The 21,836-nt window shown below is 37.7% G+C and overlaps 2 protein-coding genes across 2 annotated transcripts; both read left to right on the forward strand.

Annotated features, from left to right (window-relative positions):
- The first annotated feature begins 626 nt into the window (after positions 1-626).
- Positions 627-1,568, forward strand: LOC143403546 (olfactory receptor 10R2-like). Its single transcript, XM_076861595.1, has one exon. The coding sequence runs from the start codon at positions 627-629 to the stop codon at positions 1,566-1,568; it is 942 nt and encodes a 313-aa protein (XP_076717710.1).
- Positions 1,569-4,731: 3,163 nt separating this feature from the next.
- Positions 4,732-20,884, forward strand: LOC143403549 (olfactory receptor 10R2-like). Its single transcript, XM_076861597.1, has 3 exons — positions 4,732-4,983; positions 16,329-17,267; positions 20,651-20,884. Exons 1-3 carry the CDS (start codon positions 4,732-4,734, stop codon positions 20,882-20,884), a joined length of 1,425 nt encoding a protein of 474 aa, XP_076717712.1.
- Positions 20,885-21,836: the final 952 nt, after the last annotated feature.

Genomic DNA, 21,836 nt, shown 5'->3' on the forward strand with positions numbered 1-21,836 from the left:
TGAATCCTCCGATGTCAGTGCTATTTATATTGACGTAAGTACCAGTAATCAGGATAAAGGTCTGACCCTGTGAAATGATAATGTAGATAAAGGCTTTTATGAGGATCAATTCACTAAAAAAAATTGAGTGAGAATTTCATAAGTTTCCAAGGAAGGGACTTGGTTTCATTTGAGCCAATGACTACACATTTTACATAAACAGTGTCCCCAGATTTATGGCTAAAATCATTGGCAGAAAAATAACAGCTTGGGCTCCTATATTTATACACACACACACACACACACACACACACACATACACACATGATATGTATGTATAATTATATATAATTTATATATATAAACACACATTATAGCCACTGCCCACTGTTGAACTCCATGGTATATAGTCTCTGGAACAAAGGGTATAGCTAGCCGTTGGAAACTGACTGGAAAATCTGGAGTTTCTCTTAAGAGAGAATATATAATCCCTGGTTGACAATTTTTTATGTCCCCTCCATATCTGTTGGTCTCTCATTCAAACAAGACTGGCATAGCTACTTTTTGAGGGTAAATTTCTCTGATTCCCAGTTTGAAAGGTTTCTGGACCTGAACATATTGGTTTTATGGCATGGGAGCAACTCTTCATGGATAACTCCTCCTCTGTCGCCGAGTTCCTACTGCTGGGTTTCTCCAGCCTGGGGGACTTGCAGCTTGTCCTCTTTGCTGTCTTCCTCTGTCTCTACCTGATCATCTTGAGTGGAAACATGACCATCATTTCCGTCATCTTCTTGGATCGCAGCCTCCACACACCCATGTATTTCTTTTTAGGCATCCTTTCTACCTCTGAGATCTTCTATACAATTGTCATCCTGCCCAAGATGCTTCTCAACCTGCTGTCTGTGCTGAGGACAATCTCCTTCCTGAGTTGTGCCACCCAGATGTTCTTCTTCCTGGGTTTTGCTGTCACCAACTGTCTGCTCCTGGGAGTGATGGGTTATGATCGCTATGCTGCCATCTGCCAGCCTTTGCACTACCCCATTCTCATGAGCTGGAGGGTATGTGGACAACTGGCCGCAACTTGCATTGTTAGCGGATTCCTGATATCCCTGGTGGGGACATCTTTGGTCTTCATCCTCCCTTTCTGTGGCTCCAACAAGGTCAACCACTACTTTTGTGATATTTCACCGGTCATCCGTCTTGCCTGTGCTGACACCTACATCAATGAACTGGTCATCTTCATCTGTGGGGTCTTGGTGCTGGTCGTACCCTTGATCTTCATCTGCATCTCCTACGGCTTCATTGTTCGCACCATCCTGAGGATCCCATCAGCTGAGGGCAAGCGCAAAGCCTTCTCCACCTGCGCTTCCCATCTCACAGTGGTCATTGTCCACTACGGCTGTGCCTCCTTTGTCTATTTGAGACCATCATCCAAATATACATCTGGCAAAGACAGGCTGGTGACGGTGACTTATACTATTATCACCCCACTGTTGAACCCCATGGTATACAGCCTCCGGAACAAAGATGTGCAGCTAGCCATTCGGAAAGTGATTGGAAAGACTGGGCTTTCTCTTAAGAAACTATGATAGGAACACTTTTCAACAGTGCACACACATTTGGATCAAGTGTGTTACTAATTTTTAAAGTCATGACAGTATCTAGTTTACTCGTTGAACTCTATGGCACTGAATGAGTTCTTTGACATCTTGGGCCTTCGTGTTTTCCTATGTAAACCAGGGAATTTTTCTTCTCAGCATTAGGGTAAAGATCAAAGGAGATACTTTTTCATATATGGCAATAAAGAATACCTGTCACTCTCTCTCTCTCTTTTTTCTTTAGATTTATAGCTTTCAAAAAAGGCTTAACCATCATTATCTCTTGCCCTATAATTGTCTTGTTTATCTTAATCTCCAGTTTTAGACTTTGTTTATGTCCAGTCTAAAATGAGATTTCCAGACCTGAAGGTGCCTTTGGCTAGTAGCACTGTGTGGCAGAGAGCAACATTACCCTACAGTAATTGGATGAGTTAAAAATCAAACATTGGTTCGGTCATGATTTCATCTATGATTCTTCTGCATCTAAATATCAGTACATGGAAAATAGGAAAATGAAATTTTCCTTTTCTGTTTCACAAGGAGTTTGTGTCTAATAGATGATGTAAAAGCACATGTAAAACAGAAAACTGCATAGAATGTCAGACTCATATGAAAGGCTTTGTTGTTTCCATGAGGATTCTATTTCATTCAGATTCTTTGAACAGTCACTTCAGGCTGCCTGTTCTGACTCGGCCTTTGAGCCTCTCTGTACCACAGAAGTGAATGGATAAGAATGATCAACCATCCTGTCCCATCTCAGGCTGAAAATGTCTGCATGGCCTGCCACACTGAATTCATTAAGGAGAGGGAGCTTCCAAGCCTCAAATTGATCATGGGACTAGGTAACACTAGAGAAGCAAAGACTTGGGTGTTTGTCTGTTGCTACCTCTCCCCTATGTAGAAATCCCTTCATCAGTATCTCCGAGGGAAACCCAGTAACACTGACCAAGAATCAGCTACTCCACAAAAATGCCCATTCCTTCTGAACTCTGCTCTTATTTCCCCTCATCTCAGTTGATATTTGCCTCTGGGACTTTCATAGATTCTGTATTATATCATAGAGCGAGTAATAATCCAGGTTTACAGCTATTTGAGATAGTTGTGGTGACAATCTGGGCCATTTATTTTACCATTTTTTTTAAGTCCTGAATTTCAGACAGCTCACCGTCTAGGGTGCAGTCTTCATGATAGGCCGCTGTTCACCAATATTCTTTTTAAAACACAGCAAATGCAACTGAAACACACTTGTCCTGTGTGACTTCTTTTTCCAGGTGTAGTAAAACTGTATCCTCCCCAATAATTAATTGTATGTAGGTTTTCAAAGTAAAATATAAATACAAATCACAAGTTGTATTTCTTTTGTTTTAAAAATTACTATCGCTATTCCTATTTTTGTCTCCTTTGCTTCAGTTGGTAGGTAAGTCATTCTATTTATTTTTATTCTCCAGTAGTTAAATAAGGTATCTCAGCACTACCTGTCTCTATAAGTACAGTGGTGGTCACCTCATTACTTTTTTTCCCCAATAGGCTTCTTGATTCTCATTTATTAACCAAATACTTTCTAGGACTAGGATGTTAATTTATCATGAATATTTTTCTTGCTGGTATTTAAGTAACTTCTGCTATTTATTTCCAGTTTTGTCATGTGTTAATGGGACAATGTGATTGACATAGTTCTATTTTTATAATTTAACAAATTCTATCATTGGCTGTTTTTGATTATGCCTTATAAAGAAACTTCACTGAGATTAACACTTTTGGATGTGTACTAAGGATGTAATTATGTTATGGATTCGTTTTTATCAATTAAATTCTTTTAGTTAATTACATCGTTACTTATTTGACACCTATGTAAAACACATGCAGGGATTCATTGTGCTGAATTAAAATATTTTCCTTCATTTGTGCTCATTAGCTTTTTCATTATATTTCTACCATCACCAACTTGTGAATATATGATAGCATCTTCTTTTTAAAATGCTAACTAGAACTTTTGTGATTTAACATCTGTGTTCTACCCATAAACACACTCACATGATAGTAAGGGCACGAGAAACGCACGAAAGCACCCAAGAAGTCCAACAGGGGAGGAGAGCTCATGGGAGATAAACAACTACACATTTTTTGAAAACTTAGAAAAGGATGATTGGCAGGGTTCTTAGCAGAAAAGAGACGCCTGAAAATGCACCTGCTCAAAGGGGACCCTGGGGCTGGGGTTGTGGCTCAGTGGTAGAGCACTCCCCTAGCATGGGAGAGGCCCTGGATCCTCAGCAACAGATAAAAAGATAAATAAATAAAGGTATTGTGTCCACCTAAAACTAAAAAAAGATTTTTTTAAAAAGGGGGAGGGGGGGACACCAAACAAAAGGGGGCCAGTTTACGACACACTGCACATCTTCACAACGGAGCCACCCAGATGGCACTGAGAAGAGTAATATTGGTTTAATATGGGAGTAAAGCAACACAGCTTCTTGATCCGTGCATCTCACACAACCGCCGTGAAGGAACAGTTTTTCTTTTTCCATTTCCTATAAAAAACAATGCTTCGGTAAAATATAACAAAACAAAAATAAACAAAACAAATTGCTCAATACCAAAGAGTGGATATTAAGTGCTCTTGCCACAAAGTGCTGACTATGTGAGGTCATGTGTACGCTGGATTTAATCATTCCCTATTGTATGTGTACTTCAAAATATCCTATTGTACATGATACATACAGTGCTATCTGTTGATCATAAAAACAAGTGAAAGTGAAAACAAATTACCAGCAAAATGAAAAACTTGAACTATTGTGTCTTCTATTCCAACAGATTTGTCTGATGATTGTGTGCCTGGGTATCTCAGTAGTATTCACCTCCAAAAAGGTCGCCTCCCATTTACATTCAACTTCTGCACCAATCTCATCTCAAGCCGATAATAGAAATCCCATAGACTGACAATAAATCGCAGTGCCCCTGGAGTGGCATTGTTCTATATCTCATTCATGCCCGGGTAAAACTAGAGGTTTAGTTGTATGACAATAAACCAGAGGAGTTTAGGGTTAGAGACACAAGGCAGAATGGAGGCACATGTGAGAGCCTACATTCAAAGCCAAGGAAAAAGTCAATGCTACTTCAACCACAAACAAAGCATTTGTTTGTGTGCTCTCAAAGCATGAAGCATCGCCAGCCTCTTTCCCACCCACAGGTGGATGCCTGGAATCAACCCCTCAGCCAGAAAGCAGGAAGACCTCTTTCTGGAGAAGCAATGGGGGTTAAGGGTTACCTCCGGGAGATAAATAGCATGGTTTTGCCTAAGTCTTCTACACAAGCATTTCTCATGTACAAAGAACTTCAAACAAGCTTTTCATGTGCCATGGTCTTGAATATATTTACACATTCACCTGTTATTGGACGATTGAAAAAGGCTTGAACATGAAATACAGAGGAATAAGCATGAAGTAAAAATAAACTCAGGAGAAATACAGACAATTCAGAGTAGAAAATAAGATGATTACTATCCTCATATAAAATATATTGAATCTATAAAAATATTTCATGTATACCTTTTTAATCAAAACACAAACACACAGAAAAGCATACAAATCATAATTGACACATGGAAGGATTATCACAAAGTGAACAATGAATAGGTCTAAAAACAGAGCATTACGAACATTTCCTTTTCTCCCTCTCTTTTCCCCAAAACAAACAACTTCATGGCATCTGATATGCCAATCATCATTTATGCTTACAAATTATCACAATAGAATCATACAGAAAACATTCTCTAGTATTGTTTTTAGAATTGTTTTTCACTTTATATCTCTTTTTTTCCCCTGATTGGCTTATCTAGTCTATTTATTCAGCATTCTGCTCCTCCAAGTTTGGACTTTATTTATGAAACGATTTTCTTTTCATTTCTGCTTCCTGATCTAGCCCCCACTTTTAAAACATTTCTTTCTCTAATCATTCTTTTAAATTCCAGTCTTTGCTATTATTTCATAGTTTCTATCACTTTAGTTTATTTTAACTCATTTTGAAATGTTTGCTTAAAGTGTTCATCTTTTATTTTGTTCTCATATCTTCTGGGCTCTTGCAGGTTGTATTCTGTGGGAAGCACACTTGGCAAGTAATGAACACACAGGAGCAGGGCATGTTGACCAGAGGGAGAAGTCAAATTCCATGCACTTCTAGGACCAGGCTTGGCTGAGCCAACAAAGAACTGTGTAGCTGGAAACCGTTCAGAGTAGGCCCAGGTTATGCTTTAAGAATAGCTGAGGCTTTATGGACCTCTTTAGTCTGTGCATAGGTAGAGTTTTCTCCAGAAAAGGGCTCACTTTGGACAAGGTGTCTATGCATTTGGTAAAATGTGGAAGTCTCCCTACTGAAAACACTACCCAAAACAGGGGTAACAAGGCCCCTTGCCTAAAGGAGTGTCTGGGTACATCAAGGTTTCCACCACACCGACACAGTGATTTTCTAGAAATATTCTACTGATTTATATGATAATAACTTCATGAAGACATGTATGTGATCTTTTTCAGAATGCATGCTTATATGAGATTGGTTTTCTACTGTTAGAAGGGAAGGGCAGTCTGTGAAAACAGACCTGGATTCGTAGCCATGGAGCTCCCTCTTGTGTTATTTTGGGAATGTTGACCTGGGAGTGGAGCTTCTCAACTTGGCTCATTTTGAATGTTGGCATATCTATTTTTTTTTAATTCTTTTTAGATGCACATGATATTAGAGTGCATTTTGTCATCCTATACATACATTAAGTATAAGTTATTGTAATTAGGATTCCATTCTTGTGGTCGTATGTGGTGTAGGGTTCTGCAAACTAATTTTTAAGTTATCACCCCTGACTGTTGATTTCTTTGTTCTTGCTGTGCACATCATACTAAGACCATCAAAACATAGTCTTTCCTTTTCTCAAATTTAATACTATATTTTGAGTTTTGAGTACAGTTTCTTGATCAGAATTTTTTTTTTTTTAAATATGGCCATGGGAGATTTACAATTTGCCTTTTGTATTCACTTCTCTCCTCATCTTATTTTCTTACTTTAAATTTTATAATTTGTTCTAATTAGCTATACATGACAGTAGAGTGTATTTTGACACATTGTACACAAATGGAGCACAGCTTCTCATTCCTCCAGTTGCACGTGGTGCAGAGTCACTCCAGGAGTGTAATCATGCATGTATATAGGGTAATAATGTCTGTCTCATTCTACTGCCCTTCCCATTCCCACAGCCCAATCCCTTTCCTAACCCCCCTCTGCGCAATCCAAAGTTCCTTCATTCTTCCCACCCACACCTGCCACACACACTATAGATCAATATCCACTTATGGGAGAAATCATTTGGCCTTTGGTTTGGGGGGATTGTCTTATTTCACTTGGCATGGTATTCTCTAGTTCCATCCATTTACCTGAAAATATCATGATTTCATTCTTCTTTAAGACTGAGTAATATTCCATTATATAAATGTGCTACATTTTCTTTATCCATTAATCTATTGAAGGACATCTAGATTGGTTCCATAGTTGAGCTATTGTGAATTGAGCTGCTATAAACATTGATGTGTCTGTGTCACTATAATATGCTGCTTTTAAGTCCTTTGGGTAATATACTAAGGAGACGGATAGCTGGGTCAAATGGTGGTTCCATCCCAAGTTTTCTAAGGAATCTCCATACTGTTTTCCATAGTGGTTGCACCAATTTGCAGTCCCAGCAACAATGTTTGAGTGTGCTTTTTTCCCCACATCGTCGCCAACACTTACTAATGCTTGTATTTTTGATAACTGCCATTCTAACTGGAGTGACAAGAAATCTTAGAGTACTTTTAATTTGCATTTCTCTAATTGCTAGAAATGATGACAAAATTCAATTATTTTAAATATAAGTTTTTGAAGTTTCACAAATAAATATACCCACTTAGCTACAATACCAATCAAGAAATGCAATATTTCTGACACCCTCCAAAAAATTATTTCATGATACTTTCCAGTTGACTTCTTACTTAGAAAAACACAGTGTTAATCTTTATCAATATAGTTGAATTTGCATTCATTTAACTAAATTCATAGGCAATAACGTAGTATGTGTTCTGGTGTGTCTAACTTCCTTCACAAAATATAATTCCAATAGAAATCCTTCATTTCTGCCTTCTCAAGTGTCTTTCTTTCTTTTTTTTTTTTTTGGAAATGTGTTTATGATTGCTTGTTTCATCTTTTAAGCAGATGTATTTAGACATGAGTCACATGCAATAAAAGACATCCCTTTTAAGTACATGATTTGACATGTTTTTGAAGCCAGAATTGCCCCTCCCTACAGGGAGCTACAAGGTTGTTAATATGTGTCCCGGGCTGCACCATCCTGCCCCTCCCCCTTCAGCCCACCTGTTTCCCACCTTTTGACCACCCCACTGAGCATTCCTGGGCCTAGTTGCTTATGCAGGAAGGAGAAAGGCAAGGGGAAGAGGGCAGGAGAACCAAGGACACCTAGGACAGAAGACCTCGCTTCTGGGAACACCAGGATACCATCCATGGCCCCCTTCTCCCTCCTGAGAGAAGCCTATGTCCCCTGTAACTGGAGGTGTCACATTGACAAGTGTGTGCACACGTGTAACCACCACTATGATCAAGATGCAGAGTATTTCCGTGACTCAAAAATTTCCTCATGCTCATTCCCAATTATTCTCCTCTACCACCCCAAGTCCCAGGAACTAGTGATTTGCTTTTAATCACCAAAACTTAGTTCAACAAAACCACGTAGGATGTACTTTTTGTTTTCCACCTTTCTGGTTGACTTTTTTTTTTTCTTTTACTTTTCGCACCTTGAAAATATATCATCCTACTTCCTTCCAGCTACATGGTTTCTGCAGAGAATTCTATCGACAGTATTATCATTTATGATTTTTGTAGGGATAAAAATCCCTTTATTAAAAGTTCAGAAGAAAACAAAACTTAGAATTGCAATAATGTGTAAGAAAAGTAATTTTCTTTTGCTGGTGCAGCTAGTAAGCCCATCATTTTCTGTATAACTGTGAGATAGGAATTTGGGGAGACAGGATAAAGTAAGACAGACTGAGTATTCCCAGAAGCACCCAATTGTCATTGCAATGCAGAAAACACCCATGAGCACTTCTAACTCCTGAGCAACCCGGCCCTCTCCCTAGGCCCATACCCTTGACCCATACCCTTGACTGCAAAAACTAGCACAAGGGTAATGCACGAGCACAGGGAAATTGTGAAATTGTGTAATTCTGCCCTGGCTCCACCTCTAGGCCAGCCCCTGCTATTCTGTAAATATCAGCACTCCACACCCAGGGGTTTGCTGCCTCTTCCTCTGTAGATTGCCCACATTTTCCCTTGGAAGTGTATCCCTTGCTTGACCCCCCTAGCTTCTCACTCTTGAGATAGCCCACATTCTCCCCAAGATATGCCTTTGCTTTCCTAAAGAACGTTTTGTCTGTGTTTCTGACCAGCCTGTGCTGAAATTCTTTTCTCTCACATAAATCAAGAACTTCCCTTTTGCTTCATCAAGGCCTCCTCTCTGGGATCTCCTTGGACCTCTGGGGACTAGTGGGCACAGTGATCCTTATTTTCTAAAAATCATGTTCTACTAGTCTACATTGAGTTATCACTTTAATTTAGAATGGGCCATATGTCATGGTTAGTCTTATAAGAAATAATTTGAGATTTTATCAGGTCTTGGTGAATGTGATGTAAAGATTCTGTTATATTAACCTGGCAACTATTAGTCTTTTTTAGTTTTAACAGGCAAGGAACTTTGTCAGACCCAAATTGAGATCTTGTTTTCTTGGATGGTATTTCTTTTGTTTATTTAACCCATATGTGGTTCACAGTTCAGCCAGATATTTGGCCAAACTGATAAATAGAATTGGAACTTTGTCTCTTTGTTCCCTTTCTCTCTCTAGATCATTCATTTCCAGGATTTTCTCCAGCTCTGGTTACTTTGAACTCTGTTCCCTCATTTGAAATTTGCTGGTTTTGTATGTTTTAACGTTTTTAAAGAGAGTATTCATTATGACTTTCATTCAGATTAAAAATGTTATCATGGCTACATTCCAGAATCTGCCTGCTTTTATAGTAACTCAAAGGCCTTCAAGTGCCTCCTTCTACAATGTGGTTCTTTTCCAGTGTGTAGTCATTATCTTCAAAACTATTAGTACACACTAGGGAACTGCTAAGATTTATTCCTGTTTTTCTTTAATTCCTGTTTTCCTTGGTTTAATTTTATAACATTAACAAAATATTATTTTATTTAAATTTTTCCTAATCCTTCTTAATCATTGATTCATTTGGAAATTATTGTAGGAAATATAATTTTGTAAGTATTTTACAAAGAAAATTAAATCCAGCCTACCTCCAAATTATTGGATAGTCTGAAAGAGTCAAGAGACGGTTGGTGGAATTATTGATTTGAAGAATGAGCAATAACTGCAATATATAGGTCAAGGAAACACTGAACATACCTTAATATCACCATGTAACTCCTATGATATAGTGTCAATGCTCAGGTTTCTATTATTTTGTTTCTCTGTAGAGGCAAAATTTAAAAAAAAAATTACCTTGATTTTGTCCCCTATTATATATATCAGATAATATCCTAGAGATGGGGCTAAAACACTTAGCAAAACATGGAGGGGAGGGATCATCCTTTGGAGAGAGAAATAGAGATCAGTTCGGGAAAATAAGATCAGAGATCATGTTAAGAAGAACAATTTGCAAATAGTAAATGAGGATGTTACTAAGAGGTTGATCCAAGAACCAAGACTGAGCATAGTGATACAATGTCCCTGAGTGCAGACATATCCAAAAATATCTGTCTTGAACTTATAAGTTTTCTAAGAAAATACATTCTCTTTCCCTGTGGGAGTGCCAGGTCGTATAATACTTTCATGTGAAAAATCAAAGGTACTACACACACACACACACTCACACACACACACAAACACACATACACATACATACATACATACATATATACTGAGAGAGGAGAGAGAGATTATGAAGAATTGGCCCATATAATTATGGGGACTGAGAAGTTCCATCTGCAGTCAATAAGCTGAAGAGACTGGAAAGCATGTAGTTTAAATTCAAGTCTGAGGCTCAGTTCAAAAAAATAGGAGCCCAAAATTACACCTCACACAGGCAGTACAGGGAATCCTAACAGGGATCTTTTGTTTGTAAAAGTTTTCAACAGATTGGTTGAGGCCCACCTACAGCAATCTCTTTTTCTCAGTGTGTGAATTCAAATGCTAATTGTTAATACTCACAAACACAGAGTGGTTTAATCAAGTGACTGCGCCCTCTGAGGTTCAGGCAAATTGACACATAAAATTAATCATCACAGTAATATTGATGCCTAAGTATCAGTTGCTTTTACTATATCAAATACATTTATTTTTAGTGTAAGAATATTTTTTAGTATCACTTATTAGAGATTGTTTTTTCTTCTTTAAGATTTTTATATTTAAAAGTATTTTAACTCTCCCTTTGAAATATACCATCTTTTCATTCACCTGTTGGGTTTTTTTTCTTTTGCCTTCAATACAATGCAATATTTCTGATTTTTTTTTCTCTTCTTCACTCTTTAGGGTAGAGAAAGAGAAGCAATGGAATAAAGATTCTTGAGAGCATTTATCTCCTAGAATCCAAAAAAATGGTAACTTATCATAAGTCACAGTTAGAATTTATTTATGTCACATTAGAATTTATTTCCTGTAGCGATTGCTAGAAAATACAACTGAAACTTAGACTTTACAGTTTTCATATGGTATATTCCTGGTTATGTGGAAAAAGTCACTTTGATAGTAGTATGGAACTGATTGATGGCTGAGGGTTGAAGCCAATGGGGAAAATGGATAACATCTAAAAAAAAATTGCTAGACATTTTCAACTAGACTTTAATGTATATATCTTTCTCTGGATATAGAAATAAACATTATACTTTATTTGCATACATGAGCCATATTGAAATACTTGAGATGGAATGTTTCATACCTAGTTTATTAGAAACTCAAGTTTGTACTCCAGTGTGTGTGGGGGGGGATGATTAATTTAACTTAAAAGACTGAGTTAGGAATCGCGTCATTTGGCCAATTTCTGCTGCTCTGAGGGCAGCTGCTGAGAGCCACTGACAGATCTGCTGCAAATAGAGTCAAGTGGAGGAAGAGTTTGTGGCTATGGGCCTTTAGTTCTCCCTACCATCCTCTTGTGAACTCACTCATGAAATCTTAAGACAGAGGTGGATTTCTTTCCTATCCTTCCACAGAGGAAGAGTAACAATTTCTAGGAACTTGAAGGTCTAAAAACTGTTGCAGGACTCCAGCAATAGACAACTTAACTTTTAACCTAATTTCAAACTCAGGGCAGGCAAACACTAGCACAGACCTATAAATAAGCACTTAATTTTTCTTTCTCCGACTTCACAGCCCCTCTCATCTATTTTGAGTCAGGCTACCAGAGGCCTGCAGAAGAGAATAAGAATAATTGGAATCAATAGCCAAGCTATCTAGGATATTTTATCCATGATCCTTTACTCCATTCCCTCCTCTTGGGACAGAGTCTTGGAAGGTAATCTTTCCATTTCTAGAAGATTAGGAAAAAGCAGCGTATCGCCTCTGTGACTTGTACCTAAATACTCCACAACTTTCATGAGCAATCTCCAAACCTAAACCCTACTGTTTGTTCTTCATTATTGTAGTTTTGAAAGTAAAAAATACTCTTTCCCCTGTGCATCTTCCTGTGATCCTATTCTCCTCAACTTAGTGAAACAGTGAATTTGCAGGTTTCTAATAAACCTAGACTAAAAGGGAAAACTCTTGTTTCTTCTTTGGCAATGATAAAGCATGGCTTTATTTGTCCTGGTGAAGTCAAAGGAAGAAAAAAAAGTTTCATCTTTGCAAGAAAGACCTGAGAAATTAAGGGAATGGTAAGGGAATAGAAATAGGAAAGATAGAATGACTGAGATGTTACTATCCTATGTGCATATATGAATATACAACCAATGTAACTCCACATCATGTACAACCAGAAGAATGGGAATTTATACTCCATATAGGTATAATATGTCAAAATACATTCTACTGTCATGTATAACTAGTAATTACAAATTTAAAAAAAGAATACTCATGTTAGGGCTAATGATTTAATTATCTAAATATGAATTTTATACAAAAAAAACCCTGAACACCTGATGTAGTACCAGGGTTCCAACAATGAGACGTGTCTTAAAATATTCTAAAATCAGATTTGTTTGTAACGCATATATAATAAACATATGAATATAAAATATATTTTTAAGAAAGACCTCAGAAAAGACAGCCCTGTGCTACCTCCTTCGTAATGCAGCATTTTCCAAATTCACTTTTCTTTCCTTAGTTTGCATCAGCCTTCAGTTTCTAATGAGATAGCCAGAAATTTGGAAAACCAACCAACTAATGGCCAATGCCAATTTTTTTCCCCTGTTCCTTTTCCCCTATTGGACCTGTGAGATTTGAATCCTTGATGTTTTCTGCATCCTTTTTTGCTTATTGCGAGAAAGATGGAACTGTTCCAAAAATAATGTTGCAATAATGGCTCCCTGGAGTTTTTAAAAAGTATAAATATCTAACAGCATATTGAGGCCATAACTAATCAGAGACAAAAGAAGAAATTTTTCCATGATGCTTTGGGGGATAATTCTCAGAATTCTCAGCAGAGGAGGTAGGAACACAGGTTGGGGCATGGAGATGTCAGTGGTAGAAAAGAGAGGAATACAGTCTTTTTAGAAATAGAAATGGTTGTGATACTACTGGGCTTCATTGGATTTTACCAGTTAAGAAACATAGAAAATACACACAATGTAGGGTTTAGGAGGGATATAAAATAGAGCATCACCAATTCGACCAAATTCCACAAAATAAGCTTTCCAGAGACCACAGTCCTGACTCCCTCTATATCAACCATCCCTGAATCCTTTAGGAAATCTTCCCTGGATAAGAAAAAGAAAAGACCATAGCTCTCTGTTAAAAATGGGCTTAGGACATTCACCTTCCATTCTTAAATATCACTTGAAAATAGTATTTTTTGACAAAGGAATGGAATGACACATTGTGTCTGACTAAGTAGCCATGAAAACTTCATGTTTCCCAGAACGATTTAAATTTTAAATATGACAAAAAAGCCTTCCTATGCCAAGGTCCTTTTAACTCCCTTCAAAGGAATATTAGAAAAATCTCATTAGCAAATGAATGTCTAATGGAGCTGCCTTTCTTTACAGACCACCCGCTTTCCTTGAGTCTCACTATTCTAGAGTTCTGTGGACAATAATCTACTGCATAAATCTCAGAAATGGGAGCTGAGGAGGTAAATAAATTGCATTCCTCAAGGATGAACCCAGTGGTGTTAGTATTGTTATTCATTATTTTATGAATAAAGTATTGGGAACAAAGGTAATTGGGGGGAGCAATGGTAGGGGAATTCATGAGCACTGGATCAGGCTGTTTACAAATCATTGATTGTGTGATAGATTATGATGCGCTGGTACAATTATAGATATGCAATGTGATCTAATAGGCTACAGATGGGATCTCATACATTAGATCTAATAGGCTGCAGACTCGATCTCGGGTCTCATATATCTCCTTCCAAGATTAAAAATACTACCATCTCTTTCATGAGCTTGAAGGATACCTTTTGCAGATGCCCTCTCTAAAAGACTTAATATCTAATGGAATATTCATCAAATAGTTAATAATTGATTAAACAAATAGCTTTTATGTGGCAATTTGTTTTTCCATTGTTCTGGGGATATAAACTTACCGCCAAGTCATTTACATTCTGGTACATAAAAAAGTAGAGACAAGTATGCTTCATGATACAGTCTAGAATGCAATAGGAAGTTGTTAAAAGAAAGTTTAAAAGAAAGATAAGCTTATATCACTCTTATCTTTGGAGACCAGAGTAGCCAGTGGTTGCAACTTTCAGCTGGGTGATCAGGAATGGATTGAAAGTAAATGAAGGCTTTCCAGGTGTAAGAAAAATGATGAGTGAAATCACAGAGGAGAGATGCTGTGAGATTAAAACACATAATCTTGCTGCAGAAAAACTTTCATTTAAAAAAAAATTGGCACATTTGGGAAAAGAAGAAACGAGTTTGTGAAGAAGATAAGTTGACTTAGCATCGTTCTTGCCAAAAATGCTGTGTAGTTTAAAAGATTTGTGTACTATAGACAATAAATGCTTATTAAATGTGTTCACTCATTGATTTAATTTAATGAGCAGAATAATTAAATGAGCACAGTATAAAATGAATAAATTAATGAAAGTAGTGACTTTACTCAGGAAACATGATTTTACCTATTAGTCTACCGGTCACTATGATTTATTTGAATACAAAAACAGAAATGATGTTTCTGTTCCAAACCCTCTCTTATCAATGAGAAAGACTTAAGTGAAAGCACTCAGAAATGGTAGTGAGTGAAAGAATTATACCTCGAATGCATAGGATCAGGTGCCAGCTGGTCGCCTAGGTTGAGCTACATTGGTGAAATAGTTTTCATCTTGTAATTCACTTCTGTGCTTTCATTTAATTCAAGACTTCTTATTGATTTATCAAATTCAAATTTGATTTTAGTTAAGCCCATCATGATTGTGCCCACCTGTAATCCCCGCAACTCCAGATGCTAAGACAGGAGGATCCTGAGTCGGAGGCCAACTTGAACAAGTTAGTGAGACCCAGTCTCAAAATAAAAAATAAAGGATCGGTGATATAGGTCTGTGGTAGAGTGCCCCTGGGTTCAGACCCCTGAACCGAAAACAAAACAAACAAACAAAAACCTTTACTGTTGTTGCTATTGTTGTTGAACCAAAGGGGAAAGAATTTGCCCACTCTTTAACAAGGTGAAATTGGAGGAGCTGGAAACCCTTCAAGGTCAGGTGTGGCAAATGCAACTGTGAGTTGTGTTGGAACTCCAGGGAAAAGGTGAGGAGATATAATGGCTCACATTGAGGAGAGGTAAAAGCCTTCCTATGCCAAGGTCCTTTTAACTCCCTTCTATCAAGAGGGTCAATCAAGTAGGTTGTGTCATTAAAGGAAAGGATGAAGTGCAATCAGTCCAATATTATTATCACTAACAATGTACCCCAATAGGAACTGGGTTTAGATGTTGGTCCAGTCGCTTGGTTAAAATAAAGTAATAGGGTTTAAAAATACAAAATAAAACCTCTGGGTAAATATACATTTATTTACAGGAAACAAGAAACAAGAAAAACTAGTAGTCACTTCATTAAAGTTAAGTAACATACACAGCAGAAACTGACAATTATTAAGAGCTTAGAAGATGCTCATATTCCATTAAGTGATTGAAAGTTTGTGAAAATCCTAGGAGAGCTACTATTAACATTTCCATATTATAGATGAGGAATCTGGGGCACAGAGGATTGCACAGATAGTAAATGGCAAAGCCAGGGTCATTATACAGAGTATTTCTATTTTGATTCTTTAGTATTTGAATTGGCTGTATGAGAAAGAACAACTAAACTTACACACAATAAAAGATGTAGAAATGTCACTGAAGACAGATGTAATCACAGTGTTTTGAAAGAATACTATGAAGTGATGTGATCAACATAGTACTTCCTTTTAGCACAGGTCCTTTTACTTTCTCTGATTTATTTATTGTTATTCAACTTTTAGTGGAACTAACTGCACATTTGAAGGTACACAATCTCTTCTTCTGTTTCTGCTCTCTGCAGGTTAATCTCTGGGACCACGTCAACCAAGCTAATTTCTCCTCTGTCACAGAGTTCCTGTTGTTGGGATTCTCCAGTCTTGGGAAAATCCAACTTATCCTCTTCGCTCTTTTCCTGTGCCTTTACATGCTTATTCTAAGTGGAAACATCACTATTGTTACTGTCATCCGACAAGATCGCAGTCTCCACATACCTATGTACTTCTTCCTGGGGGTCCTCTCCGTCTCCGAGACATGCTACACCTTAGTCATTCTGCCCAAGATGCTCATAAATCTGCTGTCTCTGCTTAGGACGATCTCATTTACTAACTGTGCCATTCAGATGTTCTTCTTCCTTGGTTTTGCCGTCACTAATTGCATGCTCCTGGGGGTGATGGGTTATGATCGCTACGTTGCCATCTGCCATCGTCTTCGATACCCCGTCCTTATGCGCTGGCAGGTGTGTGGACTACTGGCAGCAGCTTGTGCTGGGGCTGGTTTTCTGTTCTCACTGACGGGCTCCCTCCTAGTCTTTGAACTCCCTTTCTGTGGCCCCAACAAAATCAACCACTACTTCTGCGACATCTCACCAGTTATCCGGCTTGCCTGCACTGACACCTCCATCAATGAGCTATTAATCTTCATTGGGGGAGTTCTAGCTCTTATGGTCCCCCTGACTTTCATCTGCATCTCCTACGGCTTCATTGTTCGCACCATCCTGAGGATCCCATCAGCTGAGGGCAAGCGCAAAGCCTTCTCCACCTGCGCTTCCCATCTCACAGTGGTCATTGTCCACTACGGCTGTGCTTCCTTTGTGTATCTACGACCATCAGCTAAGTACTCATCTAGCAAAGACAGGCTAGTGACAGTGACCTACACGGTTGTGACTCCATTGTTAAACCCCATGGTATATAGCTTTAGGAATAAGGATGTGCAGGTGGCCATTCGGAAAGTGCTTGGCAGAGTAAGATTTTACCCTAAAGCTCTGTAATGAGAATATTTCTCACACCTATGGAAACATCCTTTCTGAGGATGCAGAAATAATTACAATGCTGACGATCTCTCTCTTCCATTTAATTTAGCACTTTACTCACCTCATAATTCAAGCTCCCCCATGGCGTTATTTTGATAGACTTTGTGGGGTACAGATTAAACTTGGGTTTCTTGAAAATCAGTTCCAAATTTCAAACACTTTTCAAACTTACACCAATAAGTATTTTGCTTTCTCAGGACACTTAGGGGGTGATTTTAGCCTGTTTATTAAAGGATAAGTAAAACGTTAAGGGCAGTTTGTATAGAAGATCCAACTATTTCTACACAGGTTAAAAAGATTTCAGTAGGGCCCTTCACAAAATGATCCATATAATAGAAAAGTATTCATTAACTTTGAGCTATTTTGGAAAGGACCAAAGGTATCACTATCACTGCTCTGTTCTTGTAGGATTTTCACCTGAAGCAATGCAATCTTGGTTCATTGCTAAATAGGGAGACCTATTAAATATCTCTAAATGATGTAAAGTTCTACTTTTATATGCCTTCCTTCTTTTATTCCTATGGTCTATAAAAATTGTAAATATGTACCTAATATTTCACTGACACACAAAAAACAATTAAAATATTTGAAAATTGATAATAAGTGTATCCATTATAATGTTTAAAATAGCTAAAGGGTTTTTTTTGGGGGGTGGGATATGTTTTTTGTTGTTAACCTAAGGATTAATTAAAGTTCACAGAACTCTAATTTTTATCTGGTTTCTACACTAGATACTTTCCATTTTGTTTAAGAGCGTTCTTAAAATGTGTCACTAGGTGACTTGGAATGATTACCTTCCTTGCTCTGGAATCAGTTTTATCTCAATTCAACCTAAGTTTCGTCACCTCTCTATCAGATCTGCCACACATGGTTGCTTAGACTAGGAGTTTAATGTTATGTATCTTCAGTCCTATAATTATGAAACATTGTTCTTAGTTTAGCTTAATTTTATTGTTTATCCAAATATTATTGGATTTGGCATTTGTTCCCTTAAACTTCTTCTTTTGATATGAGGCCTATAGTTCTAGAATATCCAGGGTTTTTCTTATTCCATGTATAATGTCCAATTTGCTGATAGTTTTTCTTATGGCTCCTTTCTGAAGCTTCTTCTAGACTTGAATAGCAAACAGTATTCTATTGCATGAAAGCACAGCTCATAGTGGCCACATGAATTCCAATACTTATTTATACTCAATGGCAAAGAGTGTTGTGATTAAATACCGACTGATATGAAAGTGATGGTAAGAAGGTCAGATGTTTCTTATCTTTGTTTTAGTTAAAAAAATAAAGTTATCTTTGTTTTAGTTAAAAAAATAAAGTCACCTGTAAGTGATTCTCTAGAAGTTCCATTTGGGAAGACTTTATGCTGAACTTCTGCTCTGTTGCATCATGGGAAGCATAGGAAATATGTTCTTCATTTAGTTACATAAAGCAGCAGGTAACCCCTTTTAAAAGCACATTTGTGGGACTGGACACAGTGGTGTACACCTGAAATCGCAGCAACTCAGGAGGCTGAGGCAGGAGGATAAAAAGTTTGAGGCCAGACAGGGCAACTGAGCAAGATCCTGTCTCAAAATAAAAATAAAATAAAATATAAACAGGGCTAGGGAGGTAGCTCAGTGATAAAGCTCCTTGGGTTTCATTCCCCACTCCTCCAACCCCAAAAGCACATTTTTATGGAGATTATAAGCTTGGTGGATAAAGTAGAACAGATTAATGTGTGATGCCATGCAAATTCCTTGCACTGCAAGAGCACCTAAGCAATTTTATGATAATCACAGAGGTAGAAGGAGGAACCTGTGGGAAGGTAGGAAATATTCCCATGAAATGGAATTGAAAAAATCTCTTGAGGTAATTAGAAAAGTCCCTTTTGTTGTAACAGAGACAAATTCTATTTTCTTTTTCTCTGTCAAGTATCTCATGCCTCTACCACATTCCTCTTACAATCTACATTGTGGTAGCAATACCCTCAGTAATTAGACCATTTATTAACTATTCTTAATGCTTACGTTGTATGTTTCATTGGTTAAGACTTCCTCTTCCTCTTCACTTTAACTAAAATCTCTTCTAAGGAAAATGAAGTAGACAGGAAAATACACAGGGTGCTATTTCTCAGATCCTGAGTTCCTCCAGGGAGTTATACCTTGATATGAATATAATTTCACAAAACATCAGTAATAGACATCACTGTCTGAACATAAGGGAAACAAAAAAAAAGTTAAAATTTTAAAGGGATTAAAATTGGACATTTAGGGTTTATTTGTTTGTTTTTGTTTATAGAGAAGGCAAAGGGGTTGTTTTCAAGATAGAAGACTAAAGAGATGGGATTTGCATAGACAGAGGAAACTCTAAATATCTGCAACAGGATACCCTCAAGTCTTTGAAAGAGTACTAATCTGCACATCTGTCAGAACACAGGGAAAGACCTGCTGGAGGAAATAAATCAACCGACCCCTAGAACTCATATGAGAAAGAGTTCATGTTCCCAGTAGCCACCAAGTATTACATATGGAAATGAAAAATAATATACTGTCTGAACTGAAAAAAACACTAGATAGCACTGACAGCAGATATTTCAGAAGAAAAGTTCCATTAACTTAAGCACCTAGCAATAGAAATTACCCACAAGATAGCACCTACGGAAAGAAAACAAGGGAAAACCAAACAAGAGGACTGATTGTGGGAACTTGTCAAGCTTGCATGCAATAAAAGTCCCAGGAGAAAAGACAAGAAAGAGTGAAGTAAAAAAATAATTAATTAAGAAAATAGTGATTAAGACGTTTCCAATTCAAGGTAATGTTATAAAACCATAGATCCAAGAATGTCAACATAACTCAAGCAAAATAAAAACTGAAATCACACTGAAGCATATATAAATCCAATTGTTGATAATCAATGATAAAAAGAAAGTGTTAAAAATGGTGGGGGGCAAAAAGAGACATTGATGGGCAAAAACACCTTCATACGAGTCTCGGAATTCAAGTAGTAATCTCTGAAATCCCTCTGGAGACCAAGACCTAGAAGGGACATTTTGGGAATAAAGACCCAGTTCAGAAGCATGTTTGCCAACAATAGCCCCAGATCAAGTTCTGGACTTGACAATGACCCAGTGTTTCTTTTAAACTATCACCAAAACTGTCTGACAATGGACTCCAGAGGAGCCACATGATAGTAGTGCTTCTGGTGAAAAGCCTGGCAAAAATGGCCTCACCTTGAGACTCTGAAACAATCCTGACCCTCAGCTCCAGACTCTCTTAGCTACAGTCTGACAGCCACTTGCAGTCCACTCTAGGACTCTGTGCTTGGACCTCCAGAGGCGGACCTTCTGTCTCACAGCAGATCCTGACGAGGCTCTGCAATTTGGCTTCAGTCCTCTCAAGTATGATCTGAAAACAGTTCTTCTTGCCAAGGAACCCACCGGGAGACAGGTCAACCCCTGGCCTCAGAGGCAGGGTATAGACCTTGGTATTGCTGTAGACTCATATTCAGACCCTTTCAGCCGTGGGCCAGGGCCAGTACTACCAGCAGAGAAATCCAATGACCCATAAGTAGTCCTCTCAGAGACCAGGAAGAAGCTATTTGATATATCAACCTGGTAAGAGACTTTAACGTATGGACCCGGAGGCAGACTCTCATTCCAGCAACAAGCTGTGGTTCTGAGATCCTGGAGGTGGACAAGTCAGCTGAGGGAGCACATTGAGTTGACACCCACTAGAGGCCCCCATAACACGTCTGTGGAACACAGACCCCATTGCAGACCCAAAAGGAGCTGTGTGACATAGCTTCAATCCCATGCAACCAGGATCCCAGGGTTAATTTCCTAAGCCTGGAGATCAAACAGGATAAAATGTTCTGTATATGTTTGTTAGGTTCATTTGGCAAACATTATTATTCTAGTCTACTATTTTCTCATTGATTTTCTCTTTGGATGATCTATCAATTGTTGAAAGTAGGATATCAAAGTCCCCTACCATTACTGTATTCCATTTCTCCCTTTGGTTCTTGAGCTACTTGCTTTATATATTAAGGTGTTTCAATGTTCAGTATATATATATAAATATATATATATATATATATATATATAATAATCATATATATATGATTAGTTATCATTATTATGTGTACAAGATGATTTGAGAACTTTATTACCTTTTTAGTCACTTGTGACAGTTTTTTAATAAAATCTTATGTTTTCAAGTATAGATAGCTCTACTGCTTTTTAATGTATTTGCATGGACTATCCACTCCATCTCTTCAGTTTCAGTGTGTGTATGTCCTTCAGGCTAAATTAGGTCTCTTATAGTCAGCAAACCATTAGATTTCTTTTTTAATTAACCATGCATCTACCCAGTGCCTTTTAATTGAAGAATTTAATCCACTTATATTTTAATAGAGATAGGTGAAGAATTACTACTGCCTTTTTAATTGTTTAGTTATAATTCCACAGTTACTTTGTTCTTTTTAATTTTTTTCCTCATTCTTGAGTTTTCCTTTGTGATT

This window comes from Callospermophilus lateralis, chromosome 7 (assembly GCF_048772815.1).
Source record: "Callospermophilus lateralis isolate mCalLat2 chromosome 7, mCalLat2.hap1, whole genome shotgun sequence".
Taxonomy (NCBI): domain Eukaryota; kingdom Metazoa; phylum Chordata; class Mammalia; order Rodentia; family Sciuridae; genus Callospermophilus; species Callospermophilus lateralis.